Source organism: Drosophila nasuta, chromosome 3 (assembly GCF_023558535.2).
Source record: "Drosophila nasuta strain 15112-1781.00 chromosome 3, ASM2355853v1, whole genome shotgun sequence".
In the NCBI taxonomy this organism is placed as follows: domain Eukaryota; kingdom Metazoa; phylum Arthropoda; class Insecta; order Diptera; family Drosophilidae; genus Drosophila; species Drosophila nasuta.
The window spans coordinates 35,709,141-35,721,833 of record NC_083457.1 but is presented as its reverse complement, the minus strand read 5'-3'; the positions used below and the strand labels follow the sequence as shown (position 1 = coordinate 35,721,833).

Genomic DNA, 12,693 nt, shown 5'->3' with positions numbered 1-12,693 from the left:
ATTTCAATAATATAGAAAGCTCTGAAAGCGTATAAACTATTCGCCAAATTGAAGTTAATAGATTTATTTTTATTTATTTTGTTGTTTTTGTTTTGTATTTGCAATTTTTTCGTTATTTCTGACGGCCGGACGCGACGCTTTGCCATGTGTATGTGTGTGTATGTGTGTGTGAGTGTGTGTTGTGTGAGTTTGTGATGAAAGAAATGATACAAAAAGCAGCACAAATAAATTTAGTTAGCGACTAGAGATATTTGTGGGGTATATGCATAACTATTTCAAACATCTGTGGGTGGCATTGACTTTGGCATTATTATTATTATTATTGTCATAAATTTTCATCTCAATAACTTATACTTGATTTTCTATTTTCATTGCGACATTTGAGTTTTTTTCCCCCCATGTTTTAGAGGTCAAAAGATCTTTTGTAAAATTTCAATTTTCCAGTTGGCTTACATTTTTAATAGTTTGACACATGGTGTCAACGCAATGCAAGTTCAGCATGATCAGTTGAAGATTTCATCATCTGTTGTCGCATGTAATTCCGTCGGCGAGCGTATAAAAATAATCACTTACTTAGTCGTGAAATCATTTGCCAAATGTTGTCTTTAAATAAATCAAGTTATAAAAATGCTTGCGCTGATTTTGCTTTTGGCTCATGGCTCAGCGTTAATAAATAACCACCCACACTTTGTGTTTCATATACATACAGATATATACATATATATTTAACGGTTCATTTTTTATCTTTATGGCAAGACAACGTTCAAATTCTATAAGAAAACGCCTTGCGATACATGTACACATATCAAAAAATAAAAATCAACGCAACGCGGCAATTTTCTAAGCATGTATGTATATCTGTGATAACTCAATGGGTTCCTCGGACGCTTCACGTTTCATAGTTCACATTTTTATTTTGGGCTTGGGGGTTCGGTTTTCGGGGTCTATTATCAGAGTCAAAGTCGCCCGCAGCCGATAGCGTCGATAAAATTATTTATTGAAGACCTAATAAGCTCAATGAGACAAATTATATTTCACATTTCATTAGGTTTAAATAATAACTTATATTTTTTTTCTTATTAACTAATCGAATTGCACATTCGCAAAAAAAAAGTTCACCAAATTAATAACTCATTATTGAAAGTGTTGTCAAAAAATGAAATGACACTTTATATACTCCTAACAGTTAAATATACTATACACTTTAGTCGGTACTTTTAAGTGTGAGTCATTGAGGAGAATATGTACATTCATTGTCATAAATTTTAGTAAATTACCAACTAACTGTTGAGCTGATTCACATTATGATGAAACTGTAACAAAAAAGTAAGAAAGCTACAGTGGAGTGAGCTCGACTGGGAGATATCTGCTTACTACTTTGAAAATATACCATAGAGTACAAAATATACCATATGTACAACAAAGAAACTTAGATTAAGAAGCATCAGCCGTTTTTGGCCATATGAAAACATTTCTTTAATAAGTTTTACAATTTTTATCTGATCGTGACCAAATATGTGAAAATCTACCCTATAGGTAGCGGGAATAAAACATTATTTATTTGCTTCTCTATAATTACGAATATTTTGATAGATATATATTTAAACAAGTATATATTGGATGTTTCTGTCTTGTCGATGAGATAATGAATTAGATCACGTTCATCTTTTAGCTATAGCCAACAGATGAGAAATACTATTGTAAATATAATATATTAGTATAAATGATATTAAGTAAGTTAAAAATAATAAAAAAATAATAAATAGATTATCTTCCATTTGCAAAGACACGATTAAAGAATAAATATGAACTGAATAAGTATAAATAACTTTGCGATTCATTGATGACACAATTTCCTATATGTGTCTCAGTGTGCATTGAGCACTTTTGAGATAATAATAATACGCAGATTTCCAAGTACATAAAATATGACATACATTTGTTTATGAGTACGTACAAAAGATTTTCAATTCGTTTTGAGTTCTTGGTTAATTTGGCGCAACAAACAAAAACATGCTGAAATTTTGATTACACTAATAAACAAAGCAGAGGTTTTAAAATCTTTTCTCGAAAGAGCTCTTAAAAAATTCCAATTTTATTTATTTATTTTGTTTTTGCCGCGAATCTGCGCACAAGTTTATATTTAACAAAAATAAATGAAGAGTTCGGATTATTTATTGTTCTTGTCGATTCGCATTGGATGCGAGGAGCGCTTTGACTTTGTCAAGTTTAAATTTTCCTTTTGTTTGTTTGGGTTTACTATATACGTATATTTAATATTCATTTAGTTTCTGCTTTCTATCTGGGCACAGTTTGTTAAGCAAATTGCATTATTGTAGATCTAGTTGTTGTTGTTGGTTTTCAGCAGGTCACAGAGCTTCTTATATTCCTAAAGCACCCCACACGTTGTGTTCTATATAGCATATATAGTACTTATATATGTCGAGGCGAAGCGTTTTATATTTATTTCTCGTTTGAATTTAATTAAATTTGCACATTTGTGTAAAATTTCATATACATGTGTCGACGCACGGGGCGTGTCTGTGTCTGATTTTGTAGCTGTATCTGTGTATCTCGTCGCCAATGTATCTCTATCTGTATCTGTAGCTGTATCTGTATCTGTGGCTGAGTGCCCCCCATGTGTCAGCCTAGACGCCTAATCAAACAGCAAGCACAACAACAACAATGATGATGAGCCAGAGCGGCGACAGCCAAAATTCAAAAGCCCTAAGAGCAAATAAATATAAAATATAATAAACATGTGTAATGACGGCGAACGAGAATCTGCTACCGCAACAACAATAACATTAATAACAAGAAAAACAAGTGTAGCAGATAAAATAGAAAAGAATAAAATAAAATAAGCTGCTCGGGGGTTATTGAAAAAGTCCCACGAAATTATTTTTATGTGACCGCCAATTGTCAAAAAAAAAAAAACAAAACAAAACGTGAAAAAGTACGACAAAGAAATGCTAGCAAGTGCATGGCGCATATCTAATGCTCTTTCTATGATTTTAATACGTAATTTGGTAGTAAAAACACTTTGACAATTATTAACAGATGATTTTAATATGAAAATAAGAGTTTCTATATCCGCTACTAATAGGGTAGGAGGGTATTATAATTTTGTGCTAGCAGGAAATGTATGTAACAGGTAGAAGTAAACATCTCTGATGTTGTAAAAATTATCTAGGAAATAGTTTTCTATGTCAACCGGGTTTTAATTGCTTGCCTGAGAATCTGAGACATTTTAGTACGATATGGTATATTTTGAGTGTAGTGCTATAAGATATACCAAACATAGCGTTCGGTACATCTTAGTATTTTTTCGGTATATTTATTCGTTATATTTTAAGAATATGGTTTTATATGGTTTTATTGAAAATGGGTAGCGGGTATCCCACAGTCAAGTTACCTTTTTACTTGTTCAATCTTAACAAGAAAATTTAAGATTAATATTTTGCTTCAAGACTTTTTCAATCAGAAATTTATATTTCAAGAATTTATTTTTTTTAAATTGAGAAGTCTTTTAACTGAAGATTTTAATTCTTGTTTTCATTTACTTATTTCTGTGTATATTCTAGTTTGATGAGAACTGTTAACAATTAATTCATTTTCTGTGGTAATTGTCAACAGAACAAAATAATAAACGCAACCTTTGCGTGCAGAGTATTAAAAGAAATGAAAACGTTTAAAATTTGTTCTCTGTGTTTCCCTAATTTGTTGCTCTGCTTGGCTTCAATATGTGGGTGCTCACCAACAAATAGCAGAAACAATAAGTTGTTTAATTGTTTTTAATGAAGCGTAATTATGGCAATAATTTGTTTTACACTTTTTACTCAATTACCGCGCGAGTGAGTTGAAAAGTTCTGCTTCACATGCGATAAGCAAATATACATTTTACATTTTCACTATTGTATTTACATACGATAAATATTGAATAACTTTAGCATTGACAAACTTACAAACCAAATGCACTCCGTACATTATATCTTTACAACAGTTTTGAACACAATTGTGATACTTAAAGGGAACAATAACGTTATCTGTAAATATTGGCAGGCCAGTCTGGTGATATTCTTCAGCTAAAAATAGAAATAAATGTTATGCCAAAACATTTGCATTGTGTGTAAGTTTTCCAGCAAAAACCCATTTTGAATATTACATGCATGATACAATAATAATATATGACAACAAAGGAGTGTATAAACATGACAAATACGCGTCATTTCTGCTATAGAATACAAGCATTTTACATAAGAATATTTCACATGTGAATAATGTTATTTATACGTATTTATTTATATGTAAGATAAACAGATACAGTTTAAAAAAGAACAAATCAATGGCCATTTTTGGGCTATTTATCAATTTGAGTTTTATGAACTACCCAAAATGCAGTAAATAAACAAAAATCGAGAAATGTTTATCACTGTTTAGTCGCCTTAGTATCATTAAATTTAATTATTTTTCGTTTTATTAATTTCCGGTTGCGACAGTTGGGGATTTATCCTTTCTTATCTCATTTGTCACTGAAAATGCAGTGAGCTGTTTTTAACGAGAAATGACTCGACTGCTAACTAGACGTGAGTTATCAGCGCAAACTTTTTACGACTATCGATTTTGGGAATAATAAATATTGTGAAAACAGGGTAGCTGATTGTTGAGACTGTGCAAATTAGAAGCTTCCACAAAAATATCTTATGTTATGCTAATTAATCTCAACAGATCAGCCAACTGTGCGTTATTTTTCCTTTCGCTTTTTGCTCTGTTTATTGGGTTGCTGCTGCTGTTGTCAATCGCCAGTGATTTGTTTTAGCACTTTTTCACACTTGCAGCGCGTTAAACTGTCAAAAATAGCTTACAGCATTTATCACAGTTTTGCAGAATTGATTTATTTGCTCATAATATTTGTGACCATAATTCAAAAATTGCTGCAGGCACCCAAAATAAAAAAATTGCAAAACTGCAAGCAACTGCGTTGACATCGCCATCAACAACAAGAGAATTGTCAACATCACCATCATCATCATCATCATCATCGACGTTGGCAAATCCTACGAATTTGCACAAATCTTTGGTGTGTCCACTGTGTTTGTCGACTTCGTCGACTGGTTGACGACGACCAAATGGTCGAGAAATTTCATTTTATGGCAAAGCAGGTTTTGGTTGCATTGCACAAAAGACGCACACAAGATATTTAATTACGTGTTAGAAACGAAAAGGCATTTTCATCAAATGCTCTGGAATATTATAACAATTCTTGCAAATTGTTTTGAGGGATTTCTTCTTTTGCTACTTTACTTGTGATTATGTTTATTTCTTTTGTTAATTACCTCGAGGTGCCGTTTTGGCCGTTTGCTCGACTTTGGTTTTTATTGGGCCGAATATATATTTTTAGACTTTTGATGTCGGACCGTTTTATGGTCGGGGCGGGCAGCTAATAAAATCGCTTAGCACATGTTTGAAAACATTTTGCTCAGCGCCATAAATGCGAGTATACAATTTTACAATTTTACGGAATGCAGCTGTAGCTCTGTCAGGAGTCAAGGTCGTAACCGGAAATGGATGACCTTAACAAGGGATAAGCCAACAAAGCCAGTGGCAAAATAGAAATAGAAATAGAAAAATATATATAATATATTGAAGGCAAAAGACAGATGGCTTAAGCAGCGTAATACTAAACAATTGCTTTATTTAGCTGTCCGTCACAATAATGATTTCTGGCTATGGATATCATTAACAAAAGCCATTTGATTGAATTGTGTTTCAACTAAGTGCATTAAGCAGCAAAACAAATTAAAGCAATGTGAAAGTCACGCTTCTCGGCGTTAATTTCTCTTACTCACATACGCGCCCAAAATCCCGTCTCTGGTTCTCTGGTTATGCTCGAGGAATCTACGTGCTGTGGTGGCATACTGCAACGAAGGCCAAACCGCACAACCACAATCCGCAATCCAACATGGCTATGGCCCATTCCCATACTAAAAGGCGCTTACTCTAATGCGCATTTAAATAGCTTACCCTCTCTCTCTCTTCCTGCGGACGTGTGTGGCTCACTGTTTGCCTGAGTTTTCCTAATGAATCAGCATTCATGGGCACGGAGCTGTAAGCCACCAAAAAAAAAGAGCAGGAAAAAAATGAAAAATAGAAAAGCTGCAAAAAAATGGCAACCACAAAAACTAAATCCAAACAAGCCCGCAACCATTTACGCCCATGTCCACATTTTGTAGTGATTTTGGCTTTGAAACACAAAAAATTAGCCCAACCATTCACCCATTGCCGACTGCCTTGGCACACGCGGCGTATACGCAACGTTTTTTTGTATTTTTTTTTTGTATTTTGGTAAACACTCAAAACTGGAAACTTTCGCTTGTAAACTCATGTATTCGTGTATTCGTGCATTGCACTCAATCAAATTGCATCAAGAGTGCATGATATGCTTTTAAGGCCGCAAAGTTATTGGGCTGTCAATTAATAAAGTTAGTTTGTGTGTAGCCCAATCTGAACTTTTTTGTGCTGACTTTTGTCGGCATCGGCGTCGGCATCTTCATTGGTATGTTAATTAAATTTTGCGCTTGTTTTGCTTTTTCGAAAACTTTCTGCAACTGTCGTAAGTCCAACAGCCAGCAGCACTGATATGTATCCATTGGCAACTAAACTTCTTCTTGAAGTTCTTCAACACATAGGACACAATTGACCATTTTAATTAAGTTGCCAGAGCACTTGGGCTTAGACTCATGACAATAAGTATTTGCCGCAGGCATTAAGGCCAAGTTAAATACGCAAGTATTTACATTTCATACAGATAAATATGCTGTTGAGAGATTATATCTTAGGAAATGTAATTTATGTTAAGTTTTAAGAGAGATAAGCAAATGTTGTTAACAGCGGAGGCGGGAAAATTAAATAGAAATGTTGAGCAATTTGTGTTGAGTGTAAAGAGATAAGTAATGTTAATAACAGACAACAATTAATGTGAATATTATTCACAAAATCTTAAACAAATATGCTTCTGGCACACCTGTTGCTACTAACAAGCAGATCATTTCCTGTCGTAAATGAAATTTACACAAAACAGATATCGGTTTGACCTGTCAACTGACTCGCGTTAAAGCAACATCAGCAGCACAGAGAGAAGCGAATGTTTGAGCCATATGCGTGTGTGCTTCAATTGAAATATGACAGCTTTGCGAATGCAGGAAACCCCCGGGAGCGATAAAAACTGTAATATCTTACACTGTGCACGGTGGCAGAGGCAATAAACACGGGCGTAATCATTAATCATGTGCGATCAAAGTCAAAGATACAGTGCAAGTACACACACTCATGCTTACACTCACTCTCTCCCACTCACTCTCCCACTCACACATTCACACTCTTGCGCTAAGACACACTGACATACTGGCACACTCAATCATGTGTGTGTACGAGTGTTTAGGGAACATGCCTCGGGTCGTTGGCTGGGGTCTGCTTTAATCAATTTCAAACAACAAACACTTGGAAAAGCGACGCGCAGCGCTAAAAGAATGCAAGGTTATTAAAGCAAATATACGTATGTATGTTTCGTATGGATTGTATAAAATGTTTATTGAAGGAAACGGCATGCGAAGCAAAAGGAAACGAACAAAAAAGTTAAACAAGATATACTGATATGTAATGGGGAAAGCATGTGTGACAAATGAGTGTGGCAGGCAAACAGACGACTTTACATTTTGCCAAATTGATCAATTTCGGCGTGCGCAACTTCTTGATGACTCTAACGGGAGCACAGTTAGTTGAAGTGTGTGTGTTCGCTTCGTTTTTATACCCGCTATCCATAGGGTTGAAGGGTATTATAATTTTGTACCTTCAGCAAATGTATATAGTAGATAGAAGGAGTCATCTTTGATGCTATAAAGTATTCAATCATAACTACAGTGTACTTTATTGATCTGGTATATTTTGTACTCTATGGTATATTTTTAATGTAAATATGACGATGTATATGACGACATACCAAATGCAACAGTTGTATTATAGTATATTAATTTAGTATAGATTAAGAATAATACAGTCGGGCACAATCATAACTACTGTCTACTTGATTGATCTGATATATTTTGTACTCTATTGTATATTTTTAATGTAATAGTATATCGGTAAGCCAAATATAATCGTGGGTATATTTTTAGTATCTTGCAATTTATTAATTTGGTATGTTTAAAGAATAATACCACATGGTTAAGTGGTATTTCACAGTCGAGCACACTCTCTAGTACCTTTCTTACTTGTTGTATATGCGTATACACACATGTGGTGAAATTTTTAGAATTGCACTAACTGTGCTCAATTTATGACTAGCCATTTAACAAGCGTCATTTCGTTGTCCATTTCCAGCGCCAGCGCCTAATGATGATTTCGATAATAACCGAGATGCAAATTAATGATAATTGACTAACGTTTCGCTTTAGTTTGCTCTGCTCTGCTCCACTCAGCTCTTCTCTATTTTTATGTGTTGTTGTTCGTTTAACCCTATCAGCACATTGTCATCAAAACATACGAGCCGCGCGTATACGTAATGTGAATTAAAGATTACGTATACGCAACGAAACGCCGACGCCGACGCTGAAGCTGTTGGCGTCATCAATGTGACCGACGAATATTAAAGTTCAAGTTCTGGGCAAATGCACATGATAAGTAGTTGAAGCACTGGGAATTGAAATAAATGAAAAAATAATAATGAAATAATACTCGGAATGCTTATATGGCATTTAAATTGCTTAACGGCAAAAAGTTGAAGAGTTAAACATCAATTGTAGTTTATGGCAGTTGAAATATTAATCAGTTGGCTTGCTGCAAATTGTTGCCGTCGCCGCCGCCTGCCTGCTGCCATTGGCAAGCCATTAAAGTCGTTTGTTTTCATCTCTCGCTGCAGGTGCTTTTGCTGCTGCAATGGCCTGAGTAAACTGGGTAAAATGCAACGCGGCTGCTGCCGGCGATTTGGTGGTGTAAGCAACAGCAACAAAAAAATTTGTACTTGTATATATACGAGTATGTATGTATATGCATAGGTATAAATAACAAAACTACACGCGCCAACGAGCAAAGCCAGGCGAAACAAAAGAGAGCACAACAGATAGGCAGATAGAGATAGCAGAACAATGCCTGGCTGCGAGTTTATTTATTTATGAGTAGTTTTCCAAGTAGTTGCTGCTGCTGCTGCTGTTGTTGTTATTCTTGTTGCTGCTGCTGTTGTTGTTGTTGTTGTTGTATTGTGTGCGGGTCAAACGCGTGGCCGCCTTTTTGCTCGTTTGCTGCTTAAAAATGCGAAAATCTACAAGTGGTTGGCGAGCGAAAAGCAACGCAATAGACACACAAAACAAAACAAAAACCCAAGTGAAAATTCCATTAAAACTGCTTTGAAATTATGATATGCTCTACTTGCAGCATGAATAACATCAAAAGAGGCCTATTCAATTTATTTAATACAACCAAATACGCTTAAAGCCAAAGGTGTCGGATTATATGCGAAATACATTAAATTAATTAAAATAAACCAGCTGAAATCTTTAAATATCGAAAAGCATTTAATGTGCATAAAATCTTCGACATTTGTTGCGATTTGTTTAACATGCACATAACTTGTTGCACTGGCGTTTTTATGAATTGCACTGAAATTGCGCATACGCCGCATTGCACACAATCGTGTCGGTGTGCTAAACAGTTTGAGGCCAATGAATAAGTTTTGTTGTTATTAAGCACGCCACTGTCGAGTAGAAACAATCAGCACATTTCAATGCATAAATACTAAATTATTAATTGGCTGCTTAATGCATTTATGGCTGCATTTATTATTAACATCGTTTTAATTTCATCAATCATTTATGATACTTGCAGGCAGCGAGTGCTTTTATTTATTTTAATCAGTATTCATTTTGTATACAGTAAAAGCATTTAGAAGTGCTGAGTTTTAATTTAACAGCAAAACAAAGTTACATTGAAATAGGAACTTAAAACTCCACTGGCTTCTTTCATTAACTAGATTAATTGAAACACAATGCGGGTGTCTTTTTGCCAAAAAAGCACATTCAAATCGCTTTGTTAGCGAACAAGCGAACAAGTGAAACCCTACTAAAGAGGTGTTCGTTTTAATTTTTTGGAGAAGTCAGCAAATCCTTGTGACTGTTTTTCGTTTTTTTTTTTGTCGACCAAGTAGAATTTTAATTTAAAAAAATGTCCAACATTCTTCTGCAGCCTTTGTAATGTTTTGTGTCACATAAAAGAGCTTGAGAATGCGTAAGATTTCCAAGCCCAAGCTATCTCTACAGTTGCAGAAATTTGTCGCATATCCTTTGACAGCATTCTGTAGGTCTCACCTATAGAAATGTCCTTTGTACGTCCCCTCTGCCACTTTCGTTTGCTCTATCTCCTGCCAACGTTGTATGAGCTCAACTGTGCTCAACGGAAACTTTTCTAATTGAGGCAAAGGAGATTGTTGAGAGTGTGGCTCACAGCGCACATACATATATTATATATACTTATTTATTTATATGTTTGTATGTCTTTATTTTTGGTGAACCTAAACTAACTGACGTTGCAAACTGACAACTGAAACTTTTTTAGAGTTTTCGCTGTCTTCGTTGTCTTTGTCCTCGAATGTACAAAATAGATAGGACAACTTGCTGGCTTTTCTTTAGGAAATTGTTAGCACTTGACGAATATCTAGTATACAATTCAATCCACAACTAAAGCACTTTGTTCTTGCTTGACATGAAATGAATTTGGAATGAAATAAATAAACTAGCATTTCAATAGAAAAGGGCAATTTCGTCTTTAAGTTATATATATATTTAAATAAGTTTCTCCTATTTTGATGTACAATTTAAAGTATAAATATTTTGTAAGCTTTATAATAAGCTTTCATATACGCTTGCGGAAATCCACATACATCTACAGTATATAATAATAATAAATAAGGAAATCCTTTTCTTCTTTGTTCTTGAAAAGAATGAAATAAATAATCTTGCATTTCTATAGAAAAGAGACATCTTTGTCTTTAAGTTGTAAACTGATTTAAATATGTTCTTCCTTCTTTTTTATATACTGTTTCATTCAATAAAATAGGTTCTAAAAAATGGAAAGTATAAATATATTTTATTCTTTATAATAAGCTTTTATGAAAGCTTAGGGAAACACATATAAATCATCAATATATGTATTCAGCTTAGCCTAAAAACAAATTTAAGTATGCTCATCGTTTTTTCGATGTACTTAATCTTCAATAAAATATGTTTTTAAAATAACATATCTATTCTTAGATAGAAAACCATCAATATTCGTTGTAAGTCCATATTTATAGAAAAAGAAATCAAAACTTTATTGATAATAAAAATTGAGATTTTTGTTTTAAATATTTAGCACGTCTGCTAAACTGTCGCTTAAGCAAATTTGGATTGGCACCTATTTGCACAGTTAATTGCATGTCATTTAACCGGAAGGAAACCCATTTTCATGCTTTCTCTTTCAATCTCGTTCAATTTCCTTTTAGGTGCCGGCAACAAGTGGAAAACGGAACGCGTTTTGCCTGCATTGGGCAGGCAATCGTAGCGCGCAGCTGGCGGCTGTGAGTTTTCCTTTGCGGGTTTTCTGGCTATTTTCTTTGCCATGGTAAGCCACAATGCGAAAATTGTGAAAACGGAAAATGGCACGAACGCGTCCATTATTGTAACTGGAGGCAGCGACTCTGGCGGTGGAAATGCAATGCAACCTATGAAGACAACGACGACAGAAGCGACGACGACTATGGCAACTACTACAATGGCATTGTCCACATCCCTGGCCGAGTTGAGTGACCAGGAGAATGGTACAACGGGTAAGTGTGAAAAGCTACTTTCCTTCACACTCTGATGCCTCCAAAGTCTAATCCTCCTTGGCAACCAAAATAAGTAGAGAAAGAAAGAGCCAGTGACAGTGGCTGCTTCAAATCAAATTAGTTTCATAAAGGATTCCTTCTCAATTTTTGCAATATTTCCGAGCTGCTCCCTTAAGTAAGTTCTGCTTTTGCATACCCTGTAATCGTAGCTAGAAAGTGTCGTTAATTTACGCCAAATACTGAACTAAGAAAATTATTTATTACAGTCTTTTTTTAAAATGTTTGATAACATTTGCTGTTATAAGAATTTATTTTTTAATTGTAAAGAAAGGTAGGAAGTCGTGAAAGATTCTTTATAACTTTTAGCGGTATTTCCTGACTGTTACCTTAAATAAGTTTTACTTTTATATACTTTGTAATCAGGAGTTGAAAGAGTGTCTATAAATTAGGAAGAATAGGAATTTCGACTGTTCGTTCTTAAACTGTTTGATGGGATTTGTTGTTTACATAATTTGTTTTTTAATTCCAAGGAAAGTCATAATACATTCTCTTTCAATTTTCACAATATTTTCTAACTGCTACCTTGAAAAGTGTTCCATTTATATATTCTGTAATCACAGCTAGAAAGTGTCGTTAAATTCTACTGAATACTAAACTATGAAATCATTTATTGCAGTTGTTGCTTGATGACATTTGTTGCTTACATAATTTATTTTTTGATTTCAAAGAAAGTTATACACGAATTCTTCTTAATTTTTGTAATATTTTAAAGCTGTTTTTGTATTTACATACTCTGTAATCAAAGCTTGAAAGAGTGGCTATAAATTAAGCAGAGGAGT

General features: G+C 34.3%; 1 protein-coding gene across 2 annotated transcripts in view; it reads left to right on the top strand.

Annotated features, from left to right (window-relative positions):
- LOC132789033 (adenylate cyclase type 2) overlaps positions 1-12,693 on the top strand; it is a 43,629-nt gene that overhangs the window by 1,399 nt on the left and 29,537 nt on the right. For both annotated transcript variants that reach the window (XM_060796766.1, XM_060796765.1), the window contains exon 2: positions 11,531-11,854. In XM_060796766.1, coding sequence (XP_060652749.1) covers positions 11,647-11,854 — 208 coding nt within the window. In that variant the 5' untranslated portion in view covers positions 11,531-11,646. The remainder of the gene's footprint in view (positions 1-11,530; positions 11,855-12,693) is intronic.